The 27,540-nt window shown below is 42.9% G+C and overlaps 1 protein-coding gene across 6 annotated transcripts in view; it reads right to left on the bottom strand.

The window, feature by feature from the left end:
* Window positions 1–1,112: 1,112 nt before the first annotated feature.
* The window catches only part of rerea (arginine-glutamic acid dipeptide (RE) repeats a), a 212,961-nt gene continuing 186,533 nt past the window's right edge, over window positions 1,113–27,540 (bottom strand). For 4 of the 6 annotated variants that reach the window (XM_049463249.1, XM_049463248.1, XM_049463250.1 and 1 more), the window contains 12 exons: window positions 19,609–19,689; window positions 9,547–9,709; window positions 9,141–9,233; window positions 8,243–8,442; window positions 7,973–8,134; window positions 7,738–7,851; window positions 6,031–7,436; window positions 5,164–5,386; window positions 4,351–5,068; window positions 3,862–4,032; window positions 3,561–3,741; window positions 1,113–3,324 (listed from right to left, as the gene is read on the bottom strand). In XM_049463249.1, the coding sequence (XP_049319206.1) occupies window positions 3,291–3,324; window positions 3,561–3,741; window positions 3,862–4,032; window positions 4,351–5,068; window positions 5,164–5,386; window positions 6,031–7,436; window positions 7,738–7,851; window positions 7,973–8,134; window positions 8,243–8,442; window positions 9,141–9,233; window positions 9,547–9,709; window positions 19,609–19,689 (3,546 nt within the window). In that variant the 3' untranslated portion in view covers window positions 1,113–3,290. The remainder of the gene's footprint in view (window positions 3,325–3,560; window positions 3,742–3,861; window positions 4,033–4,350; window positions 5,069–5,163; window positions 5,387–6,030; window positions 7,437–7,737; window positions 7,852–7,972; window positions 8,135–8,242; window positions 8,443–9,140; window positions 9,234–9,546; window positions 9,710–19,608; window positions 19,690–27,540) is intronic. The other 2 variants (XM_049463251.1, XM_007246287.4) reach the window with 1 other exon arrangement.

The following is a 27,540-nucleotide window of genomic DNA, read 5'->3' as shown; positions in this document are numbered from 1 at the left end:
TCATTTTTTCAGCACTGTGCACTTCCAGCACGTACAGGAGCAGCAGAAATGTATTCTATTCAGGCTCCCTGACTTATTGTCCTACCCATCCAAGACCTATGAGTACATTATCCACTGACTGTTTCATTATTTGAGCTATGAATGTATTTATACAGTAAGTGCCCTTTAAGCCAGATGCACTTATACATCAAAGAAATGGTTGCAAAAAATCCAGAATACTTAGTGCTATCTGGAAGGAATAGATGACTGAAAACTAGGTATTTTGACTAATACATATAAATAACTTTAAAATAATATTTATTGAGCTACGCAAACAGAATTAAAAAGTTTAATGCATGTAAATCTGTGGATGTTGTTGGCTGTGGCTTTAAAGCAAACTCTTGAGATGACAGTAGCATGTGGATGAGCATCGTCCTGTTGGAATAGTACACTGAAATATGTATTCAGAAAAGGCTGGTGTCCCTGGTTGCAGCAACTTGTTAACCTAAAAAGATGTCTTTTCTGTGTGTTGCTTCTTTCTATTTTCTAAAAAAACAATTTTTTTTGACAATTTATTTATAATGTGGAGATATCAAATAGAATTGCATAAAAATGTAGAGTTCAGAAAATACGTTTACTTTCGGCATCATACTTTTTAATGATGCTATAGTGTATTCTGATATTCCTTCCACCCTAAGTAATGCTGTTTCAATTGAACAGTGATATGGACAGTTAATCAGCCTTGCCATGGAACACAGGGACTGTATCATATCCAGTGACTCTTGTTAATTTTAATGCTGCACTAGTTTCCAGGCTCCTGTACTGAATGTGAAGGTTTTTTTTTTTTTTGATTGCATGCTTTTTTTTAACCAGATGCTGCTGGTCACAATCATTACCCACTGCGTTGTCCACTGAAATGGAATGTACCATCCATCTTCTGAGCTCCTGATTATTCATGTTGTCTTGCCGTGAGCAGTGAGCCGCTGGCCAGTGTTTATTCTCACTCACAAGATCTCACACCTCACACTTTTTTTATGATATAGAAGAAACACACATGTGATTTGTCAGCATGAACATTTACTGCTTTTGCCATGTCATATAACAAAAATGAAATATTAACTAGAAATCAAGTATTCTTGTGGTGTAACTTAGTTTTATTTTAATTCCACAAATTTTTCAAAAAAATTACAAAATACTCAAATGGGGAGAACACAGGACTCACAATTTCTTTTTAATTATTTCTACTTTTTGTTTACATTGTGTCATCCCATGGCGACTACTAATATATACAATAAGCTTCAAGATACCAGTATATATAAATCTTAGCAGTCAGAATTTACATTCTGCTATTGCCGCTTTGAAACAAGAAGCTAAACCATTGACAACACTCAACATCAAAGGTTTAAGACACAAAAAGGGGACAAAAGGGAGAAAATGCTGGAAACAAAATCAGAATGTAGTTCACATCATAGAGAGACGGAGACAGGTAGACGGTAGAGTCCAAGTGAGGGGGGGTAGGGGAGGGGGAGGCCTGATTTGGGCTTGTACTGTCAAAGTGGGAATCTGTGCAAAAAAACAAACAAAACAAAACAAAACAAAAAAAAAACGGTATCTTGGGAAACAGTACTGTCTTATCAAGTATTATTTAAATTCCAAATAAAAACAAACAACTTGCAGCAATGACTCAGTATTCATAGACATAAAATTCTTTGAGGATGTAAAATGACCTTGATGAGTGTGGGGTGATTGAATCTGATCTGACATAAAAACAGCGAATACTGCATGTAACGGTCCACGATGGCCATCGCACAGCCCCGTCCGTCATAACAGAGAAAGAGAGACCAGGACTGGCCAGGCTTTACGGTGGAAATGCAGTGTGAGGAATGCAGAGAGAAGCTGCAGTGTAACGTTCATCTCCTCTACTGCAAACATGCACACACATACATACATACATACATATACATGGAACTGTTGTTCAAAGCTCTTTATCCATCTTCTGCTGAAAACCTTTCGCGTTATCACAGTGAGAATGACTGAATTAGAAGTCTCGCAATGGAGGTGGGCTTGACTGCAGTGCCATCTTTTGCCATTAGCACCTACTGACTATTTAAAAAAAAACTGTAAAAAGTAAAAAACTGAGGAAAAAAGGCATCATAATTGAGAGACTGGTTTTGTTTAAGTACTTTCACAAAGTTCCATGTAAAAGATCTGATCCCAATTCACGTTTATAAAAGATTACGAATTTCCGCGTCTTCACTTTGGTACACAGAAGAAAGACAAATACGTTAAAATGCACTCGTTCACATTATCATTTCACGTAAAACCAATTTCGAGTTCAACATTTAACATCCTTTCAATGTTATTCAGTGCAATTTTGGCTTTTCAAAAGGATCTGGGTGTTAAGCCCTCGTGCACAACCGTCAAACCCTTTAACTCTTTAACCTTCCTCATATCTATAACTACACCTCCTAAATCCAACCATAAAAGCAAAACGAAGATGGGCATGACATGATGAATGGGTGTAGGTGTGGGGCGTGTTTGTCGCCGACAGCCTATGGGACACAAAGCAGCTCAACTTGAGCGTTCACCTTAAAATGTGTGTGGATAAAAATCTGGTACCGTTCTCCCAGCGACCCCGTTTTGTGGACCGCAAAACCACCTGACACGGCTACCTGTTCAAATAATGCCATCTCGTTCCCCTCTGAAACAAGGGATGATGCTTCAAAACTATTATATCGGAGGTCTAACAACTCGGTTAGGAATCCACACCTAATAATAATTATAATAATAATAATCATATGTATATATATATATTTATATATATACTATTTACAGACTCAAAAAATGCCATGCTGCAGCTTTTCTTAAAATTATGAAAACCTCCTACAATGTATTAAAATAAACATTGAATTTAAGATAGCACTTTTCAGATATAATGGCCCAACTGTTCTCTTCCTCTTTTTGAATAAGCACAGTGACAAAGTGTCTGGTATTCTAGCACCTACAAAAACGTCAGGAAAGCTTCTCAGAGGATGTTCATGCAGGAAAGTCACAATCAGTCTTGAGGACGTTGTCACTACTCGAACGCTATATACCAAAAATGAAGTCAATGTTTTTAGAAAATAAAAATGTCCATAAGAGTAAAGAAAGCTGACAACAGAAAAAAAAAGGTCTTCAGACGATCCGTGTCACTTTTCTGTTCTTCTGCAAACTAAAAATGTTCCAAGGACACACAAGATCCTTTTCTGTGACTGTTCTGAAGCGACCTCCTGTGTCCTGCAGACCTCTGCGATGTCACATCCCTCTCACGATCACAGCTGCTTATCGCTCTCCTTCTTCAACCGGCTGCGAGAAGAGCAGACAACAAAAACCCAGTCAAATACTGTGTAAAGTAATACAGGCCCTTACTTCTATGATTGTTAACAGACACAGTTGGATTTCATCAACAGGTGTTTCACTAAAGCTATTATGTGCTTAAGAATAACAGTAAGAAAAATAGTAAGAATAATTACAGTAGTAAGGCTGAGAATGTGAAAATTTTTTGACTGTGTTTCCCCCCAGAGGCAGTGTGACTAACTGACCTGTAGTAGTCCTCCTGACCAGGCAGAGGGGCCCCGTGCATGTGGTGGTGTCCGTGCAGCCACTGCTGCTCCATGGCCAGTCTCTGCAGCTCTGCAGACTGCGCATGCATAGCCTGCAGCTGATGTGCTGCTGACATGGGTGGCGGCAAACCCGCTGGCAATTCTCTAGGGTATGGGGTACCTGCAACATCAACAAGTGTGTAGACAGGTTAATACACAAGCTTGAGTGATACAGACCTCCATATGAGGATTTGCATCATATGTTATTTGAATCATAGGTGTTGTGGTGTCATCGACGTACCAAACACAGGGTGCCGAAGCATCTCGTGTTCGTGTGGTGGCTGTCCGAGCAGGGGGTTGGGGATGGCGCCGGGCGGGTAGGGGAAGCGGGTCAGGTGGGGTCCAGCAGCCAGCGGGTCAACTAGCGGATGTGCCCCAGAACCTGGGGGACACACAAGACATTCACCACCACCTACTCCGTGTCAGCAGCTTTTTGTCAGGGTACATGGGCATTATAACAGTACACAAACAGTACACAACTGCATGCCACCACTCACAAACAAATAGCATTAATTATACATTTAATCACAGAAACATATTGCATGCATGTTTATTGTTTTATCTTATATAATAAACATTAACTTTATCAAAAGGTTTATTCATGCTTAACTGTAACAATTATAATAAAAGGTTAAAAAGTATTATTTTATACACACATTAACATACAGAATTTTCTGGAAAATAAAAAAGTGTCTTGTGTGGTGCAGAATAATCAGAGGTTTTCCCTCACCTTGGTGCAGTGGGTCTTGCTGATGCAGATGTAGGTGTGAGTGGATGTGCGAATGCTGGTGATGGTGCGGCGTCACGTTGAACATCTGCAGCCTGGCAATGGGGTCATTGGCCACTGAGGCCATCCTCTCAGCATGCAGTCTCTCTGCTGCCAGGCGCTCGGGGTAGGTCATCTCTGGCCGAAGCTGGGGTCCTGCCAGCGCCAGCCGCTCCCTCTCCAGAGGGTTCAGACCCGGGTGAAAGGAGGCGAAAGGGTGGCCGGCCATAGGCGGCAAACCGATGGGCCCGTGTCGGGCAAAGTGCTCCATGGGATTTGTGGAGGGGTGCAGGCTGTCCAGCTCAGGGGGTTTGACCTCAAAGCCAGGCTTCATCCTTTCCCTGAGCTCCCTCTCACGGATCTCCCTCTCGCGCATCTCCCGCTCTCGCAGTTCACGCTCCCGCATGCCAGGGTCTGCGTTGTACAGGCCAGGCATGTGGTATGCCAGCAAGGGCTCTGTGGGATTAAGTGACATGAAGAATGGGTGGTTGCGGTTGGTGGGGGACATAACATGGGGCCGGGCATACTCGCTGAGCGTGCGCAGGGCAGGTGTGTCTGGCCCAATGTAAGGAGGAACGGCAGCGATGGTGGTGGGAGGAGGATCGAAGTGCGGCCGCATGTGAGCAGGTCCTGCCATCTGAGGCTCTCCCATCCGGCTCTCATGAGAAGAACTGGATGCTTTCTGTAAAAGCAAGGCGAGAATGTGGTTAGTTACATTTTTACATGAGAAACTTAAACACATAAGAATGAATCAAAAGTGTATAAAACGAAACTTACAGCAGCTCTCTCAGCCTCCTTCTCTCGTTCCCGTTCCCTTTCTCTCTCTTTCTCTCGTTCCCTCTCCTTCTCTTTCTCTTCCCGTGCTCTCTGCTCAGCTTCCCTCTTCGCTTTCTCTAGTGCCTCCTCCCGCTTCTTGGCCAGCTTCGACGATGGCAATGGAGTAAAGTAGAAGTCTGTTCTCGCACATGTGTTGTAGCCTCTGTCCAAATGCTTATAAAACCTGAAAGTGAAGAAAAGTAGACATTAAGTTTTAAAATTTTCAATATGTAGAGTGTACACTCTTGCTGTGCAAATTATATGGTTTATTTAGCATGACACCCGCAAAGTAAAAAAAACCTGAAAGTCCCATTTCCCAGCAGAGTTTCTGTGGCCATTTAACAGGAGATGCAATTACTTCATAACAAATAAATAACCTCTGGCACATCAGCTCATTATTCTATGGTAAAGCCACTCAATCAGTCTCTTCACTCCCTAGGACATAATGAGCTGCACCATGGGTGCATTAGCAGCCTCATTGCTATTCACTGGCAGTGTGTTTGCAGCACTTAGGAGACAGCTCCACAACAGACCTAACAAGACTTATTCGTGTTCTGATGGAGCCTTTCACTCTAATGATGCAGTCATTAATCTCAGGCCTTTCCTGGCCTTGATGACTGCAGAGCAGCTTTAAGCTCAAGGCAAGGCTAATACAAACTCAGAAATGGGATCTAGTAATCTTAAGTCTGTGGCTTTTTAATATGAACTTCTTGAAACAGACTACACTGAATAACTGACTGTATTCTGGGCAATATTTTAATGTTTTCAGGTTATCTGCTTTTGTGACTTTAGTAGTGAAAAAAAGATAAAGATGAGGGTGTGCCATACCGTGCAGACTGGCTGGCATGGCTAGGTGTGTTGACGACTGTGGGCTCTGGCGAGGGGCTCCTCTGTGGAGGTGGGGGACTCTCTGGCTCTTCTGCTTCATCCAGAGGCTCTTCCTTAATCTGCACAGGGGGCACAGTGGAGGGTCCTGGGCAGGGTGCGCTGACTGAAGCAGGCAGAGGCATAGAGATGGAAGAAGGTGGTTGCTGCAGTGCAGCCAGGGGTCCCGCCACAGAGGAAGGAACGGAAGAGGGTGGGATAGATGCTGAGCCACCTGGGATGTAAGGATGAGGAGGGAAAGTTGGCTGGGAAGGCGTTGGATGCGAAGAGGCAGCTGAAGGGGGCAAAGGTGGTGCTGGAGGAGGCGCATGACTGCTTGAGGCAGGCAATGTTTGGGACTGGGTGAGAACTGGAGGCTGCGCAGGGGGAGGCTGCAGCTGCTGAGGCATAGGCTGCAGTGGAGGCGGGTGGGCTGAGGGTGTGTGATGCGTGGACAGTGAGCTGAGTGGCTTCAAGGCAGGCGGCGGGGGCAAGTTGGAAGGCATCTGTGGGAAAGGAGGTGCAGAGAGGTGTGGGGGGTGTTTGTGTGATTGAGGATTTTGCATCTGTGGAATAGGGGTTGTGGGTGGAGGTTTGATGTGGGGCATGGACATGGGTGCCGGGGGCAGGGGTTGCTCTCGAGACGGCTGCCCACTGCTTTGTGAGGAGGACTGCTGTGACTGTGATGGAGGAGTGTGAGGCTGCTGTTGTTGAGACAGGGATGAGACTAGCGCCTGGCCTGATAATGGAGACGGAGGAACCTGAGACTGAGTGTGAGGGAAAGACTGTGGAGGTAGGGAATGAGGGTGAGGCAAATGGGGCCCTGTTTGCAGAGGGTGGCCCATGGGAGGCATGGGGCCATGTAGTGGAGGCTGCAGAGGCTGGGGGCCGGTCTGAGAGGGTGCCGGCGGCTGTGGCATGCCCTGCATTGGCGAGTGAGGTGAGGGAAGCCTCTGAGGGTGCAGCGCCGCTCCAGACTGGATGTGAGGAAGCGGGCCTGTTGGAGGTATCTGCTGAGGAGGCATGGAGGTGGGGGGGATGGACGGAGACACCTGGGAGGGTAGCGCCGGTGCCCCTGACGTAGGGGGTGTGGGTGCTGTGGCTGTGGAAGAAGAGGCCGTTGGTGGCAGAGCTCCTGCCTGGCACTGGATGACAGGAGGGTGCTGGCCCTGAAGGACCTGTTGTTGTGCAGACGAGTCCGAGTCGCTTTCATTGTCACGTGGGCTGGGGATGCTAGGAGAGGAGCTGCGGTTGTCCTGGTCAATGTCCTTAGGGTCACTACTGCCCTCATCATTTACACTGCGACCGTCTGAGCTCTCACCCTCGCCTTCTCCCTCACATTCTGAAGGTGAGTCAGGTCGACTCAGTTCCTGAGAGAAAAGGGAGACGGGGGGGAGGTCAGTAAACTGAACCACAACTGTGCTTCTTGTTACCAGCTCTCAAGAGAGTGATTAGTCTGTGCCAGTTAGGCAAACAAAGCAACATGGCTGGTTCCAGAGCATTAACTTTGACTCAAAAACATCGAGCAATTACAGGCTGGCAAAAGAAAGCACAACTGCTCGTCATATACATCATAGTTCATGAGAAGATAAGTTCAATAAGCTAAGGACCTTCAACTAATATTATGTTGCCTGAAATGATGGTATCCTGGGACAAGTAATAGGATCATACCTGAGTCTTTGACTTCTTAGCGTTGGCCCTCTCTGGCTCCTCTGTGTCTGAGGATCCCTTTTCTCTCTGGCGTTTGGCACTCTTCATAGGCGATGGCGCCTCCTCCTTTATCTTCTGTTGTGACAGAAGACAAACATGCAGTCTCAGCTGATGCAAAGGCTAAACAATGTTGAACTAATGCAGCGTGGGTGGTAACATGTGCTGTAATAGCATTATTGCAATGCGCATGTTGTACCTTGCTGGGTTTCTTCATTGAATCAGTCTTGCTGTCAGTGCTGGAGGTGCTGGCTGCACTAGGGGAGGTACGGCCACTTGACCGCAGGTCCTCATTGGTCGGGGAGGCTCTGCCATCTGGACTTGCTGTCTGCTTCTTTCGGCCACTTCGTAGCGTCGACATCTGCATCAAATAAACCCCACTAATATTATACCTGACCGAGAACTCCCATGCAAAGCAAGATATTTACAGAAGTAAATGCAAGATCAAAGCCTTTCTACGCAAACTTACCGGCCCGCGGTTCCGTCGAGTCCTCATGCTATGCTTCCCACCGAGTCCATCCTCTTCCTCTTTGACAGGTTTGAACATGAACGGCGGCGGGTCCACAGGTTTCTCGATGGGGGGGAGCTCACCGTACTTCTTAAAATGGATGCGGCAGTCGGTGCACAGCAGGATATTCTCACGGCCCCCGTGGTGCCAGTCCTTGGAGGCTGAAAACACATTTCCAGTTTAAGATGAGCTGTGCAAGCATCGTGACAGGGGAAGACCAGCTATGCCCCTGACTCACATCTCAACATCAAACACGCCGACGTCAGTGTGCGCATGCATTTGGTCTCGCCGTGCCGCATTAAGCGGTGGCGCGCATAGCCTGCGCCATATGGGAGCTCTGCAAGTGCCAACTGCGCCCAACAAGTCAGAGGGTTTAATGAGGCAAAGAACAAATGAGTAACTGTCAGGTTGGATGAAATTAGCAGTGACATCCTTCGAGGTCCATCTGGCAGTGGAGTGAGTGGGTGAGTAGCACGGCTCCCTCAAACGGAGAGTAATTACAGGCCTGCTGTGGGGATTATTATGGGCCTGACGCGCCTATGATGCTAGCACTGTTGTAGGGCCTCCACCTGTCTCTCTGTGTTACTACAAAAGTCTAATACCGTGATCACTCCACCTGGGGACTGACTAACTGCTGACAGTGGAAAGCTCATATTTCACTGATGTCAGGTGGATATCGGATTATCATGAGGGGGAAGTGACCATAATGCAAACAGAGTTTGTTTACTGTGTAAATAAAGCGCATTTATTACGGCTGAAAAGGGCAGGAAGGGAATACATGACAAACACACAGGCTTGGCTTGAACAGATTCACTAATGCAGTCACTGGAATGAAAGTGTAGCTCAGAAAGGGTCTTACTGGTGGTAAAGCAGTGGCGGCAAGCGTAGCCCTTCAGCTCCTGCTCGCTGTCCTCACTGTCGAAGTCATCCTCACTGGCTGAGCTCAGGTCCACTGGAGGAGAGAGAGTCAGACTTAATGTGAACAAACTGACATCTGAGCTAAACATCATAGCACAAACACCCTTGCAAATGGCTGCACTAATTAGTATAATATCAGCAGGTCTTTAAGAGCATGAGTACCAAGCATATGATTACATTTTCCCTCTATGTACTGCTTCTTATCAGAGGGGACATTTTCCATGTTTACTTTACAGAATGGCGGTGGTCTAAAAAGCTGCATTAGTGCAGGGTGGTTTAGGGACGTCCTGTTTAGCCGTGGCACAGTCTGCACTGTCTCTAGGCAAAAAGAGACAGAGTGCACTTACAGAACTCGCTGGAAGGAGGGCGAGAGGGAGTGTTGACAGGCGTGGAGGCGGTGCGGGTCTTGATTCGGCGGAAGACTGGTTGTCTGCGGTGTCTGCGGTGGGCTCGGGAGCTAGCAGCCTCTGGGGTTTTCTTCCAGTAATAGTAAAAAGTGATCAATTCTCCCTGCAGGTAAAGACACAGAAACACAGCCGTAAGTCCAAGATGATTTTTTAAAAGCATAATCCTAGATTTCTTCATCAGTTAATGTTTTCATATTATTTATCTTATCAAACAATGACCTGCTGCTGAACTGCTGTTACAAATCAGGAGTTAACAGATTTGTGCTGATCTACTGGTCCAAAACAAACAAGGCTCTTAGCTGCATTTTTACTCCTCTATTGTTTGCACTAAGCCCTGAAATGTCAAACTGATAAGAGCACACAAACAGCAGCTTATTTTCAAAGGGTGGCTCACAAAAAAGGTGCAGTGCTGAGGTCAGCTAGCAAGCAAGAGATAGCATGGAGCCCATGGTGGGAGGGAGAGGGAAAGAGACTCCATGCCTGGTTTTGCAGCAGACCAGCTTGTTGTGCTGCGGGGCCGTGTCTGTCCCAGGATTAGGCAGTGAAGCTCAGTGAATGCTGGGATATTAGGATCAGTACATTGGTGGCTGCCTGGGTGGCAGGCGCTTGAATGGGAACAAAAGAACATGTCGGGGAGAGCTTTGGCGCTACAAATAGGGAGTGAAACGGCTCCGAGCCCCTTCGCTGGTAGAGTCAATTGAACTTTAATCAAACATTCAGGGTGCGCTTGCCAGGGAGCAGGGCGTATAAATCCAGCACACAAAAGCCAGCCAGGAAATCAATACCCTACTGAAACATTAACACATGCAATCATGGATCAGAAGACACTTTGCTGAGGCAGCCTGCACAAATTAACTGGTTCTTTCCGGCCACGCTCAACATAATACACATACTCTGAAACTGTCATCCAGCGGAGGGAGCAATTATGTCATTTCCCTGTGGTGGTTCCTCTATTTCCCCATCTCCCATGGAACCATTCACAACCTTACTGCATATTCACTTCAGGACACGCAGTCTGTTGCACGCCAAATGCTGAGCTTTTAACATGCTTTAATGTTTAGGGGACTGATGGAGAAGGTCAGCCATTGGGTATGACAGGGTCTGTTAAACCCGGTCTGAATTGGGTTTGCTTGTCTTTAATGTGTATTGATTGCTCTCACTCTAAGCTTCGGCCGTTCTTCTTGACATAAATTGGTCATTAAAATTCTGCTCTCACCAACACTTTAGCAGCTTTGTGGCTAACACGTAGACTACTTTTGACAGCCATTAGAAAAATACTACTGCCTGTTTCTGGTTAAACTAGACAAATCTTCAGCATGGATCCATTTAAACTGCTACCCCTATACTACTATAACACTAAATAATTATTTTAAACACTATGACTATTTTAAATCAATGTGTTATTTACGCAAAAATAAGAGAACCTCCAAAGTGTAACACTGCAATGATAATTACAGACAAAAAAGAGCAACATCTACACTAAGCTAATGGTGGCAGGTACTGTTATTAGGTTAAGTATAAACAGTACACAGACTGCTATGTTTGTCATGAGTAAACACCAGAGGCAGTCACATGGATAAAGCAGCTTCTTTGGGACTTTGGCTTCCTTTAAATGTGACCTTAAATGATATATTATTTCTCACAAATCTGAAGGATATTTAACCGCAGGTAATGCTAAGGCATTTGTATATTATGATTAGAATGCTCTTTTTTAATGTAATGAAATAGAACAAGTAGAAAAAAAGAATATACTTTTTTAAGTGCAAAAAAGGGATCTTTGCTTTCTTAGCATTTCTATTGGCTGCAGCAGTGTATTCAGAACTAAGGTGCATGAAAAAAAAATCTTCTCTATTTTTTCTGCTGGCAACTTGAGAACTTCCTTGGAGCACATCTGTTCTCTGCAACTGTTTCCTCATGCTTCTGAATCAACACACCACCGCTGGCCCCCTCCCTTTGAGCACTCTGGTGGACACGAGTAGGCGAAATATCAATTATCACAATTACATCAATTACTTGTGGGTGGTTTAGACGCTCGCCAAATGAGAAACATAAGTGCGACAAATCCTCGTCTTTGAATTGGAAAATTCCACCCACCTCAGCTTCTCGCTGCACTTTCAAAACACCACAATGCTGTTTCCACTGCACATGAAAACAGGTTAACATTAATACCCCACGATAACCCTTTACCATATGAGATTAGAGGAGCTCCTTTGAATAATTCCAGTCTGATACGACGCGGGGAAGAATAATGGGCTGGGTGACTGAGAGGGGCGTGAGCATGTGTTGGAAAGTGTAAGGCTTTGGCGGGGCCGAATAGGGCGCAGGTGCGAGCCAAGGGATGGCAGGCGTCCTGATGTGAAATCTAATTGAAATGTGCAGATCAAAACTGTTCGGCGGGACAGAGGGCAGGCTTTCTTCACAGCCTAATGACTGTTCACAGCACCATACCCCTGCTCTCCCCTCTCCTTTTTCCCCCCGCCTCTCTTTCTGCTACGGGCTTCAAGCCACGAAGCCAGACTTAATATGAAAGAAGACAGAGAAAGGTCATTTCAGCTCTAAATCATGTTAGCCATTTACGAAGCGAGCATTTACGGTCCTGAAACACTGCCTCTGGTAGAAGGTGGATAAAATTCTCCAAAGTTCAGTTCAATAACAAGAGGAATGCTGTGGTATGAAAGGAATCACTATGGTCATTCAAAAGTAATTTGGTTCGCAGGCTATCAAAACAAGTGTCAGAGAGACTGGAGAAAGCAGACATTCATAAGAGCACTAAAAATGCTGTGTTTAATACGATCTGCTTGGGCAATATATGGAGGAGCGGGGATGAGGCTGAACAGACTGATGAAATGTTTTGAGGGGATCATCTGTGGTGATGACAAATTTCCTTTGGTGATAACTGCACGATGGAGACCTATAGAAAATCCCCTTTCAAGCCTGGGAGTGGAGATGGGAGAGGAAATATGATTTGAGTGGAAGCGTGGAGAGGCTGTGCTAAGCCGCAGTCCCCAGCTCTACTTCTCTCATCGCCGTTGCCCATTCATTTCCACAAGCCCCGTCCTGATTTGTTCGGCACAGATAGAAAAATAAAACATTTCTCCTGGCACAGCATCGAAACGTAGGAGGAGCAAAAGAGAAAGTTATTAGTCTTTTATAAAGGAAGATGTCCTAGCGTGAAGCGAAATAAAAGATGACACCTGAGGGAGGAAATGTCTCCCACGAGTTCCTGTTTGCAGGAGTCCTCTGAAGCTGGGTTCACATTGTGAGTTAGTGTCAAAGAGACAGATTGGCAGAAAGAATTACAAAGCCAACCTGTCTGCACGCCAGAAAAGGTTTGTTGAGAGCGAAACAGATTTTTCCAACCCACCTCCAACTTTCATGAGCATCAAAATGTCATACTTTCTCATGGTACATGGAGACATTTTGAAGCATGCTCGAGGATATGATGCCTGCTGCCTTTGATTCTGCTGCTTTCTTTTTGCTCAGAAGTGCAAAACGTGACCCTATTTTTATATTTAACAAACTGATCATCTCCTTCTCAAGCGGTATGTATTTCTTGCTAGTATTTCACAGCACTACTGTTTATTCACTAATCCTTGCTTCATGATTGTTCATTTGTTTATAGTTTTGTCAGTTTTACTTGTAAGAGGTGCTGCAATGGCAATCACTGCCAATAAAAATACTGGCAGGTTTGGCAGCTGCATAGCTACTGTTGTGAGGGGGAATATAAAAAAAACATATGAAATACATTATATTAATAGTGGTAGGTTGTGGCAGTGTGTCTTTTATTTATTTCTCAACTATTTAAATGAATGTTTAAGTTAGTCATCTGTAAATGCAAAAATGTACTGTAATACGATTTTTTTTGCCCAAAGAGTTTAGTTTTTACTATAAAAAATGAATATTGCATTGTGATTCCTTTATGTGTGTGTGTCAATTTGAGGGGCCAGGCAAGCCCTATAACACTTTATTACACGGTTTAAGCCATAGCTTATTTAAACCACAAAAATATATAATCTTACTTAAGCAAAAAATATTCATGTTTTAATTAAAAAAAAAAAAATGATATTCCATGAAATTGGTAGAGTCTAAAACACACTTACCTACATATTTCCCTACCCCTAACCCTACATGCTATTAGTAATAATAAATACAATATTACTTAACCAAATTATTACAGTGTTGCCACACACCATGTACAGTGTACCACACACCATGTAGCCTACTTAAAGTTAAATCAAAAAACGCAAATGAATCTGACATTTTTTCCACTCCCTTGTGCAGTGTTTAGCAGTTTAAAGAAATGTGTGTATGCTGGTGAGCAAGAGATACTGACAACATAAGCTTGGAATTATGGGACGTTTCAGAATGCTTCCATCTGCAGGATATTTCTGGGGGGTGGATTATCTGACAAGGAAGGGGCTTACCTCCTATCACTGCACTAAGAGATTTTTCCATCCTGTTTTCGCCTCAAGAAAGTGTTGATGTGCAGCCATGTGGGTGTGTACGTGAGTGCACAGCACTGTGTATGTGTGAACTGCAATCCAACAGATCATTCCTTTTTCATTGTGATTTAGAAAATGCTCTGGTGGAGGGTTAGAGGGAATTGGGCCATTTGCTGGACCCTCTAGTCGTGTGTGTGTGTGTATGTGTGTGTCTGTGTGTGCTTGCAGTACGGGCGTGAAGGCTAAACTCCTGTATTTATACACTCATCCGTGCTCAGGCCCAGGCTTGAACAGATGGTTTCTGTTTTTCCTGGCAGATTTGTGATGAAGCCACAAAAGGCCCCTGCTTTGACAGGGCGCCAAACGGTTAAGGCTGTAGCTGGCAAACGCAAGGCAAGGAGAGCAGGAGAGAATGCAAGGGGAGGGCAGTGAGGGGGAGAGCACCAAAGGGAGTGAGAACGAGAAAATGGAAGATAACAATGGACAATCAACCTTGCACAGAGAAAATGTCTCCAGAGCATACGCTCAGTTAAGCCAAATGTGTTTCGGGCTAAAGGAACATGTGGTCACTGGGTGCAAGTAGTTGATCTACCGCTGTAAACATCCATTAGCTGAGTTTGGGCTGTGCTTTCCTGTGCCGATGCAGGGCAAAGTGTGCCCATGCAAAAGAGGGTAGGAGAGGAAGGGGGAGGACGGCAGTAGCTGGAATGTAATTCTAGCCTCCATGGGAGAAAAAGGCAGAAAGACATTCGACTTGCAGTACTACACGGCCAGATGCACCAACAAACTGAAGAACAGATTCTGACTTTAAGTTAAACTTGGAGGCGGAATGGGGGCATGAATAGTCTCTACTGAACGTACTAAGCATTCTGGAGACGCTGGACACTGTTATTCAAATCATTTGAATAGTTTCAGAGAACACAAACCCATCAGCTTACACCAGACATATTCTTATACAGATTCCTTCATTCATACTTTTAAACACTTCTATTTAAACGCTTTGCTTAGTGTATTTTTTTTTTTGCTGCAGGGGGGGGAAAAATAAATAAATGATACTCGTGCCTATTGACAGCAAATAGAATCAATGTGTTGAGCACTCTATAAAAAGCTATGAAAATGACAATGAGAGCAGGCATCCTCAGGCAGTGCATGTATTGGAAATATGGACACCCACCTTTGTGGTTAAACAAAGCAAAAAAGAGAGAAAAATGAGTGCTACAGTGGCCTTGGCCGGTGGAGCAGGCAGTGAAAGATGTTAAATAGACAGTGAATCCTTGCTGTGCCGCCGGTTTCTGTTGGAAAAGAATGAATAAGCTCTGCTTTCACAGGCCAAAGATGCACAAGCACAAGAATCAGCAGTTGTATTTCCCTGCTGTAAGCGCTTTTGCCAATAGAGGCAAATATACAGCGACAGCATGACTTTTTTCAGTGGGGGTTTGATCACTCTAATCCCAAAGATCAACTTGAACAACCACAGCTTTGTTCACAAAACCACAGGAAAATAACAGTTATATAAACAGAGAACAGAAAAGAACAGCACTGTCAGCGCTGTATACTATTTAGCGGCTCTTCAAACCTGACACGAAGAAATTGAATAAATTTCAACACCATAAAAATGGCTAAAGACCTCCACTAATGACATTTCCAATGTTTCTATAAACAGCGGCATCGTTTACCAAAACAAGCAAGCTATTCTGTCAGATCCCATACAGCTGCTGCCAACTGAGCAGCCCCCCAGTTTCAGCCGTTTTAATTAGTGCCCAACCCTTAGTAATCGTAATCACACGCGCTTCTCCAGCATCCAGGCTGCAGGGGTGACTATGCTGCAATGAATTCAATCTGACACGTGTACAGATCCCACCAGGGCAAACATCTGCTACAAGGTTGAGCAGAAAACACTTCTATCATCTTGGCCATCTTGAAAATTACAGAGCCTGAGGGCAAGAGCTGCCTGTTCATGCTACTGGATGCTCTGCTGCCTCACCTCCCAGTAAGACCAGCTCTTACATGGTCTTAATACTGGATCTGCTGCAGCTCCATGGCATGCCTGGTTTTCTGACAGGGCTGCCTACATCTTATTCAGCCTTTTTCTTTCTCTCTTTCTCCCTCTCATCATCTCTCTCCTCCTCCTTCTGCAGGTGTACCTTAACAACCTCAGCTTTGACTGAACCAATTAAGTTGCACTCTTTCTCCTTAACAGCGGGTATCTAAGCACAATCAAAAGCCGGCCTTCGACTCAAGGAGGTTTGAGTGGGGGTGACTCTAGGCAAAAAGCACAAAATTACAAATACCTCTATTTTACATTTTCTCTATGAGCAATGCGCCCTTTTTTTTTTTAATGTCTGAGACTCTTTGCGAGAAAAAATAGGCTAGTGATTCAGTGTTAGTTTTAACTTCAAGTCCAAAGTCTGTCCAATTATTAAGAGTCATTCAGTAAATGTGACATGACAAACTGTGGTGTCATTCCTAATCAAAAGCTGATGCGTGGTAAACCCACTCAGACCAGAGTGAGTGAAAGGAGAGCTGAGTAACACGGTGGCTGAGAAAAAAATCTGTTCCCTACAAGGCCTCATGGGAGGGGCTGTGCTGAAAGGGAAAAAAAAGCAAAAGGAATTATCTGCTATCTGTAGACTAAGCATGCTGTGGATGTTTAGGAACATTTCCACTGCCAGTACACAAATTATTCCATGACGTTGTCTTTCAAGTGGAGGAAATGGTGGCAGTGAAAAGAGCAGAGACGGTCAGGCGACACACCCACTTCCCCAGCTTCCTCTTTTATTTGCCTTCATATAAAGCATTCCTGAGAGCTAGTCAGGCCTGGTGTGTTTGCACAGCGGTGGGCGCTTACCCTTGGCACTGATTGTTTATGAGAAACCCAGCTAATAAGAGTAGAGGGGAGAGGCACAGGCAGACATAGACAAACTGCACTGTATCGCCCTCTATAGCCCTGGCTGTAGGCCCGGGACTTTAACGAGCTCCTGGGTAAGCTAACACGACACTCATATGATACTGTGGCCCAGGCAACATGAAACAACTGGGCAGAGAGAAAAAAAGTTGTTCTCAACAAAGTAAACAAAGAGCTGATAAAGAATAGCTGGGTAAGGAACTAAGAAGCAGCAATATTTTGATTCGCCTTATCCTAAGAGATTGCATTTGAAGACTCATACATGAATCAGATAGATGGGTAAGAGGAGGGAGAGAGGAGAAAAGCAAGCAAAGGAGACAGAGAACGACTTGTGAAAATAAATCAAGCTTTCCTTGGGGTATTGACTGGCACTTGCACAGAGAACTGGCTTTCAGCACCAAAGCAAGTTCAAGCTTAAGCAAAAAAAGGGCTTTTTAGCTGCAAGAGAACACAGGCTTTTCCCTCAGTATCTATATTGAACTAACCCGACGACCCTCTACTTCAATAAGACTGGCTGTGCCTCCATCTCTCTCTCTCTATCTCTCTCTCACGCTCCATTATTCTTACACCTTGTATTACTAAGGGCTAACACTGGGCAAAACTAAAAAAAATAAAATAAAATAAAATAAACCACTAACAGGACTAATATATTTTCATTTTAATGATTTACTAAAAACATGTTGGTCAAGTTTAGCTACATGTTGCTCATTCGCAATCCTAATGTCAACACAGCATGTTTGCCTAATGACTTTCCAATAAATCTAACTGTACAATTATCAGTGTCTCTACTCACTGGACAATCTCTCTCTCTCTCTCTCTCTTTCTGCCACATAAAGTGAGTAAACACAGCACTAATGAGTAATGAATCTAATCATGAAGGTGAACTGCTACTCTAGTCAAACATATATTTGCTTGTGTAAACACTACCTTGGTTAATCTTTATTTGCTCTGAATTTGACCCAGCAAGTTCATGTAAGAGGCTGGACAGCTGTTCACTGATGATTAACATGAGGGGACTGTAATTTTTAAATGTATAAATGTATTAAAAAAAATATATATATATCTGACAGGTTATACTAAGCCAGGATGATCGAGCATGCTTAAAAATGATGTAGTGCTTAAAGGCTGTAAGTAGAAGCGCTTCAGTCTCAGCACTGCCTCCTTTTGTTCCTGGGATTTTCTTTAATGACTAATCTTCCTGCTGAATCAATACACTAAGACACATTTTATAAGTGAGCTTTTAGTTGTCACTTGTTTTCAATAGATCCAACAAGATACTGAAAGTGACTATTCAAACAGCTGACCATACTTTAAGTCACAGACAATGCAGATTTTTATCAACCTATACCACAGGCATCAAGGCCTTATAAATAACTGCATTTTTCCTTCAGATGAGATCCAGTGTGCTTCAATAGTGTTTAACTGGTATTTAATGTCAGCAGCTACTGGAACTGACCTAAAAAGCAGGTGACCGAGCAGGTGCTATTTTAATCATCTCAGTAACAGTGAACTGACTATATAACTTACAATTAAAACAATATGAAATATTTTCCTAAACTATAACAACTATAATAGTCATTGGTCCATTTATCATGACATTTTTACACAATGTAAACTACTGCTGCCAGATTCACATTGTTAAAAAAAGAGAGAGATATACTACACACATTTTTTGGCATGACTGTGAAATGTTATACTAACCTAAATGGCAAATCAAACTTGAAAGAGTATAGGATTATGTCTCTTAGCAAGTCAGCTAAAACAAGATGCCAGCAACAGCATGCTATGATATACATCAGTGGGGTTGATGCTGATTATGTATGCTGTCAATCAAGGCAGTGTAGACACATTCCTCTGTGTAACCAATGGTGTGTCTAAATGTGCTTTACTGTCTGCTAAATGAAAGGCTATGTGAGTTGTGCTCAAATCACATTTCCCTCTGGTATGAGTGGTAACACTGAACAGTGTAACTTTTTATTTTTTTTGTTTGTTTTTAAATGAACAAAATCTAAAACATGAGCTAGAAAGTTTAGCATAGACATATGACCTTTATTTTAGACATCAATTTGATCTAGATCAGCAGACAGATAGTGTTCTATATACAGACAGGTATTTGCAATATTATAATATTAAAAAATTTAAATTAGTAAATTAAATACTTTTTTTCTAGAATATGTATAAATGTAAAAAAATATTTAATGAGATCTTGTATACTTGAGCTTCAATTTTTAGTTAAACTCCAATTTATTAGTACTACTTAAAAATAAATAAAACAAATAAATAATAATAATAATTTTATATTCCTAATGTTAAATTCTGTTACGTGGCACAAGGACAGAGAGCACTCAACTTAACACTATTGCACAAACAATCTGTGTTCTGTTTTGGTTTAAAACACACTGTGTTCAGTGTCCACGGGAAGCCATCCAAGAGGCTAATATGCTTACTGTTAAATCTAATATCCATGCACCATGTCCATCTGTGAGCTACTTGTGTCAGTCATATCTCTCACTGCCCCAGGTTCAGAATGCACACTGCTAAGATGTACTTTCACACAGAGTACTGATATGGACAAAAAAAGAGCAGTGGGAGTTTTTTTTTCGGTCTAGAACTGAAAGAAAAAAAATGCTCACAATGGAGAGACAAATGACTTACCGTTTCCTTGTTTGGTAGCAACTCTTTCCGAATCCTGAAGAAGTTCTTGCCGTACTGCCTCAACCCTTTAATGAAGCGTTTCTGTTTGGAGAAGGAACACACAAAAGGAGAAAAAAAAAGGAGAAAAAAAAAAACATACAATTAATTTTTCATCAGTTACAAAATCTCACCGCAAGTACATGAAGCTCTTTAAAACGACTGTAAGCCACAGGGGGTAAAAAAAGGAGAAGAAAATGTTTTGATAGCTATCTAAACCTAGACCTCTGCTGTCTCTGGTTTATGAACTGAATGCTAGCACTGTTGCTACCATACAGACAGAAAAATATGAAGAAATTGCTACAAAAGCAGGAGTCAGAGCCACGATTAATCTACAACAAAGTGCAAACATGAAGACGGTTTCATCTATAACAGAGTTCAACTGCACAATCTGCATAGCAGAGTCGTATGAAGCTGAAGTTCAAAGCAGAGACTGAACTTCAATAAGTTACGGAGAATCACAACACGCCTCTCCTGAACTAGCATTTCTCATGCTTGCACTTCAAACAGCAGCTTAATTCCTGTGAAAAGTGCACAAATTACAAAACCATACGCTTCCATGAAGTACCAGGGAGCCCAACTAGAGCTACATGTGCACATTTAGAAAGAAAAGAATTAAATATCTTTAAAACTAAACATAAATGTTCTTGGGAACCAATGCCTGTTTCTACAGGGAAATAAAACAATCAGCTTTTAAATTGCAACCACTGTATTTACAAAGACTGAAAAAATACAATAGCATATTCACAGCGGTTTAAATGCATTTCTAGTCCTTTAAGAGCCCCAGTCTGTGAGCCATAAAAAGCGAAGGAAGAAAACATTCATAACCAACGAAGCAGACAACCAGCAGATTTACTTTCTTGTTCCAGAGGCGAGCCCCGCTCCACCGTAATCTCAGCCAGCGGCTTCCAGCAAGTTACTCCAGCAAAAAGCCATGGAAGTGCAGTCCGAGCACAGTGCAGAAACACTAGGTCCACTCGCGGGAAGAGGCCAGTTTTCTGTGTAAATCCACAAAGTCTCCAAAGGTGCAACGCTTTTTTACAAGCAAGAAATAGCTTGTCACTCTCTGCTCCTCCACTACAAAGGGGAAGGCTTTACATGTGATCTTTCTGCTAGAGAGCCTCTGGTCCGCGGCAGCATGGAAAACCTGGAGTGGAGTTCTGCGCTGCATGGTCTGCGCTTGTGGCACCTCTGTCACTCAAGCATGCTCTGAATGCGCTCAGCCTGCCTTTATATGCATTTGAGCAAGTGTAAGTGCGTCTGTGTGGGTGTGTGCATTTTAAAACCCACACAAATACACACACACACACCACTCCATTTATCAGTTAATTAGTACAGTCCCAAAAAAAAAAAAATTCTGGAGAAGAAGAAAGAAAAAAAAAAACACAAAACAAAACAGGATATTTTCCCCCACATTAAATTCAGAGCATGGCATTTTAACCACACACTTCTACACCATGCCAGAGAGTCTGAGCTGAGAGGGGAGAAAAGCTGAAGAGTGTGTATGCGAGGAGAAAGGTCTTGGCCATGGGCAAAAAGAGACCAGACCAGCCACAAGTAAAACCAGACATGGAGTTCCTTGTCCCTTTCGACAGTTTGTGCGGGTTATGTAACCAGGGAAGTGTTTACACATGGCTTTTAAAAGAACAATCTGTGGCAGGGAGGGTAGGAGGAGGCACTTTATGTTGCAAATGGTACTCTTTACAAGATTTGCTGTTCAAAGTGCTCTTAAAATGTACAGTAAATTGAGTCTTCTGAAGTTTATGAAAATCATAATCCAGCAAATTAAAACTACAATTGCTGTCAAATCTGCTTCCCCCCCTTGCTTAGAAATTACGTATAAGAAGAAACTAATGACAGCACTATGTGCTCTGACTTTACTAAAATTAAAACACTTACTTAAACTAAACATTATTTCATGTACTTTAATGTGGCTGGAGGTATGGCAGAACAACCAGCAGGTGGAGCAGCACACAAGACCAATGTTTGTTTATATATATAAAATATGTGTGTATCTTGTCTGGTATTAGACTGAAGACAATATGCTATGTATATATATATATATATGCTAAACACCCCCCATCCCCAGTTCCCTTGCCCCACTGCGCACCTAAGCAGTACAGCTGCAATGAAAATCAGTGCAGGACAAAATGTGTGCAGATCTGCACCGTGTGGTTCTGGATATGACGTCCTCATCTGTTAATGAGCGCCTAAAGCCGTGACTAGCGATTGCAGGTCACAGGTTCCTCCCCCCCCAGAATGTTGTTTAACATATTAACACACGTCGGCACCAGAGGGATCAGAGCAGTCATCATTATCTAGGGTCTAGGATCCTGACCGGTGGGCCAAAAATCAATTACACCTGCCAGAGCTGCGTGTGTTGCTGGCCTGATTGTGTCACCCTAATTATGTTTCCCCCTACTGTAATATTTACACTACTTGCCTGTCTGCGCTACAGGCGGGAGCCTACGTGCTCCACTCATTCTCGCTCTATCATTCTCTCTCTCCCTTTCTTTCTCATTCGCGCTCTCGCTTTCCCCTCGTGTGCTTGGCGCTCTGCATGTCGGCTCCACTTTAAGGCTCCATTTCAGCTGCATGGGCTCGCTGCTCTCCGAGCCCAGCTAATAAATCATCCACCAATCTGCTCCCTGAATCGCTCTGGCCCTGCCACGATTGCTCCAGCCCTGGGTTGCTAGGCGACCGGGCAGAGGGGAGGAGGGGTTGAGAGAGAGGGGGGAGCGCTGGAGGGAGGGAGGAAGGGAGGAGGGGGAGGCATAGGGAGCGGGTTACCAAATCGCCAGGCGCGCACTCTGCTGAAACAACAGGCTTCTTTCTGTCAGAAATTGTTCCAGAGAGCTGGCTCTTTTCCCTGCTTTCTGCTTCACACTCCCCCCTTTCTCTCCTTGCTCAACACACAGAACACTATTGTGGAAAGAAAACAGAAGAGGAGACCACGGAAAGAACAACTGAAGGCCATTGTGATTTGAGCGCACTTCCTGCTTAAACAATAATTGTTGGAAGCTGCAAAACTGGTTAAGTTCATAAAAAAAAGGAAGGTTAACAGACGACGCTCAGCGCACTTCAAAGATGTACCAGCAGTAGCTTTCAAAGAAAAGCCTGAATAAGTGAGTATCAGATGCTCCCGCCGGCTCGGTCTAGCACGGGTATAAATTCACAGCAGGCTTGTGAAATCAGTCTACTTGACCTTTCGCTAGGGCTGACCCGCTACGCCGTGGAGGAACGACTGGAGTATAAATTTAGTCACTGACAATATCACACAAACATGAACTGACATGAACAACAGTGACGAGCAACGATGACACGCTCACACACAAAGCAACCGCAGAAGCAAATGTAAGACAGCCCACATCCTGTCTAATTGAACCTTATATAATAAGAAAAAAACCACAACAGAAAAAAAACAACAGACAATCACTGTTCTTACTCAAACACTCAAATTAACGAGGGGATATGAAGTAGAACGCTACTAACTCAACCTGACATGAAGGCTGCACTATACCTCACACGTACACACAGGCTATAAATATGCAACAACTCAGCAAAAAACAGTTTCCTCTGTGCGCTCCGTAAACGCGAAAGGTGACAGGAAACTCTGTAGCACGCCCTTTCCTGCCTGTGAAACTGAAACTGCTATTAAAAACCCTCTAAATCTGGCTATCGAGAGCAGCTATTATACACTGTACATAAACCCCTGCCTTGAATTAGCCGACAGAGAGGGGAAAAAAATCCATGTTAATAAAACACTAAATTAACTTCAGGCTGGGTGGGCACTTTCACAGATCACAGTTCATAGAAAAGAGTTCAAAGCCTATATATATATATATATATATATATATATATATATATATATATATATATATATATATATATATATATATATATATATATATATAAAACACAAACAAACTCTTTCTGCTCTACATCTTAGAACACTCTTATTTCTTACTCTGATCTCAGGACTTTTTTCCCCCCACCCCCTTAAATCAAGTTCCAGGGTGGGGTTGGGTTTGAGTTTGGATGGGCATGACGTGTAGGCCCTGGCTCTGGCCACTGGGGGGCCGCAGTTTCTGCTGGTGCTACACTGGCTGCCTGCCGCCTCGCAGGGTACTCGAGCTATCTGAGGCTTCACGCCATCATTCATCACTGCATGACAAGCCCTGTGATAATACACAGCAGGTCTGCAGAGCAGATAGCAGTCCTCACTCCGCTCATATATCAGGCTGAGCGTAAAGATGGCGGGCCTGCCGCTCCGACACACCAGCAACAGCACTTACAGTACTGTTGAAAAACATTCTGCTTGGGTAAATAGTAATGTCTTGAATTAAGCTAAACATCTTTGGGGCATGCACAGACACAACAGGAAGGAAGTGGTGGAAGAAGGAGAGAGATTTTTAGACTGGTGGGAACTATTATAATTACAGTATTACTAAATACTGCCTGTGTGTATGCGTCCATGTAAATATGCCAAAACATTTTGCCAAAACAATTTTTTGTACACAATTTCAGAACTATTATAATTTCAAATTAGCAGTAGTAACCACTAATTATTATGAAATGAATGTTATGTAGTGGTATGTCATTGAAGAATAAAGAATTTAAGAAAGGACCCATAAACAAGAATTTATTTTGTGTTTTACAGTTAGTATGAAAGAATGGAATACACAGTTTGAGAAAGAATAGAATACATAGTTTTCATTCATAAAACTCTCTAGTAATTATCAAACTCACTGCAGTGATTTGATCAACTGCCAGGAACAACATTTTTACCGAGCTGGGAAAATGTGTTTTTAGTCATAGAGCACCAGCAAGTTGGAATTCACTACTGTAATCACAATAGTTGGAGTCACTCAATGGTTTCTTATTCACCCACTTTTCTTTGTATCTTTTTTTCATTATTATTATTTTTTACGTTACTCTTGTTTAAATATTTTGCTTTATTACTTATATTATAATTTATTTTAGCTTAATTTAATTTATTTTATTTTTGTTTAAATTCTTCTTATATTTAATCTGAGATTTTTTTTATAGACCTATTTCATTCTGAATTACGTATTTATTTTTAATTGTTACGTTTTCTTAGAGTCAAATTTTATATTTTATATTTTTATTTCCTATTTCAGGTTTTATTTTGGTTTATTTCTTTTATTACATTTATACTATCATTTTTCTGTTACTAATTCAACCCTGTTTATTTTATCATATTTACTCATTCTTGAGCAACTTAGAGCATCTTTATATGAAAGTTTTTTTTTTGACCTTCTCCTACAGGTGGGGAGGATAAGTAATTTTTTCGCCACTGCTAAAAATACAAATCTCACTGAGCTTCACCCATAGACAGATTTATACATGCATTTGTTGACAAGCTGAATTAAATAGAACCATCACAGATCAGAGAAGAATGTTGACTGACAAGGTAACTGACAAATAATACAGAATATATTTACACAAATATAGCTCAGTAGTGCTGTAGCAGTGTTTTGGTTTTGCAGTGGCATTCTCCCTATAACTAGTCAGCATAATATTGAATGTTTTTAAAACTGTTATTTTAAGGCAAAATTGCTACATAATGCTGTTTAAAAGTTATTATCAGAGCATTTCTGACTACTTACAGCAGAACAAGTGCAAAGAAGCAGAGCTTAAAGAAATGGCCACAGTGTGCTCGCTCCCCCATGTTAACAGCTGCAGGCAGCAGAACAGCATTGAGAGGCACTGAGGGGGTGAAGCAGTGAAGGGAGAGAGGGGTGACAAGTGACCCTGAAGAGGGGGATGATTCTGTCATTTCAGAGGCAGTCACTGTCACTTTTATTCACATTTCAAAAAGGACCGGTGGAAAAAGAGCAGGAATAATGAGGCCCTGGTCCTGGGGGCTGAACCAGCAGAGGCAGGGAGAGAAAGAGAGGGAGGGAGAGCAAGTGAGCAAGAGAGCAAGTGAGAGAGAGAGGGATAGGGAGAGTGTAAGTATAAGAGAACACTAGAGAGAGAAGAGAAAGCAGGGGATGATAAATAAATGAGGAGCAGCAGGCAGAGCTGGTATGAGCGCCAAGGTCAGGGGTACATTTACACCTGTCCCTCCAGGCTGCGAAGCTGCAAAGGCACAACTTGAAATCAGATCAGTGGGAGTGGTGTCCTTGGCTGTGCAGCAGTGGCCTGGCTGCCTCGCAGACAGAACGGAGGGAGGTGGGGAAAGAGACGTGGCTCCAGCCTCCTGCCTCCAACCCCTCCAGCAGCACGCAGGCATACATGCAAACGCGCACAGGGGAGCGTGGGGGACCAACAGAGATGTAATCGAGGCCACCTCTCATACACTATTTATCCAGTCCTTCTATTATTCATCTGAGACATACTGTTACACACTTGACTTCACACAAACTCTTCACTATATACATTCAAAACAGTGTTTACCACACGCCCGCACCAGCCGACTCTCAATCAATAAATAACAACACAAAGTAATTGATCCTTTTTAATGGGCTTGCTGGCACCATTAATATTACCCACATTTTCCACACTGCCTCTGGAGGGCTTGAGGTGGAATTATTGAGAGTATTGACAACGTCGATAGCCATTATCTAAAAGATAGCACTTTCCTAAAGAGGCTTATCACAAGCTTTACTGGTGATACCTGCCTGCATGTGTGCACGCAGACTCTGCACTAAAGAGAACTGAAGTCTGCCTTAAGCCAGCGCGCATAAAAAATAATGCGTTTGGGAAACGACACAAGATTTAATCTGTTTCAATTAACAGCAGTACTGCCTTTGGCCCTGGCTTCATTTAAATGTCTCCATCATGTTTGATCAACGCACTAATTAAGAGCACTCTCCTTCAGCGCAAGATTTAATATGGCCTGAAATGCTGGACTGATCATAGCACAACAAAACGGAAAAAGTTGGGAAAAGTATGGAAAAACACGGAGAGAAAAAAAAAGAAAAAAAAAAAGTAACTGTTTGAAAATGTACATTCATTCATAGCATGGGGATGTGTCAATACACTTATGTGATGACAACATTAATGCAGAAATGTACATTAAGGTCTTAGAGCAACATATGTTGCTTTCAAGATGACATCTTTACCAGATATCTGTGTGCATCTTTTCAACAAGACAATGCAAAACCAAATGTTGGACATATTAGCAAAGGCATGGCTAAGGAAGAACAGAGTACAGGTACTGGACTGGCCTGCCTGAAGTCCTGACCCGTCCCCAATATAAAATTGTGAGATACAAAATGTGACAATGATACTATTGCAGGAAGTATAAGAAAAATAAAACATTAAACCACTTCATCACTTGGTATTCTCTGTGCCAAAACATTTTGCAAGTGTTGTGTGAAATAGTGTAACATTACAAAGTGGTGAATACATTACTGCACCAACTTTTTTTAGGATGTGCTGCAGGTCTGAAAGCAGGAATGGATTTATATACACTTCCATATAATTTCACCAGGGAGAAAGAAAAAAAAAAGGAGAGAGAGAGCGAGAAAAAAAAAACCCAACAAAACATACTGTCTGCAATAAAATAAAATTCACATTAAATATAACAAGCACTTTTTTCCATTATCCACACTGTCCTTTGGGGTTGTAAATAATAAAGAGGATCTTTGGCAACTTGCAGATCCACTCCCTACAGTTGACACAGAACATTTTAGGTTCTTTCCAGTTTGCGAATGGAAAGAAGCAATTTTACGAGATGCTCTGTGTTTTCAGAAGCTGCAGGAGCCAGGGAAGGGAAGGGTGAGTGTATTTCTGTCTGGTCTTCATGAATGAAGAGAGTTAGGAACACTGGGTGTGGACGCAAAACCACATGTTAGAAAAGCTTTAAACACAGGCCTGGAATGGCTTTAAAAAAAAAAACACTGAAAGCCTCAAATCATTAAGAAA

The sequence above is a fragment of the Astyanax mexicanus genome, chromosome 13, assembly GCF_023375975.1.
Source record: "Astyanax mexicanus isolate ESR-SI-001 chromosome 13, AstMex3_surface, whole genome shotgun sequence".
In the NCBI taxonomy this organism is placed as follows: Eukaryota; Metazoa; Chordata; class Actinopteri; order Characiformes; family Acestrorhamphidae; genus Astyanax; species Astyanax mexicanus.
The sequence above is the reverse complement of the archived record's forward strand: the minus strand, read 5'-3'. Positions and strand labels throughout refer to the sequence as shown.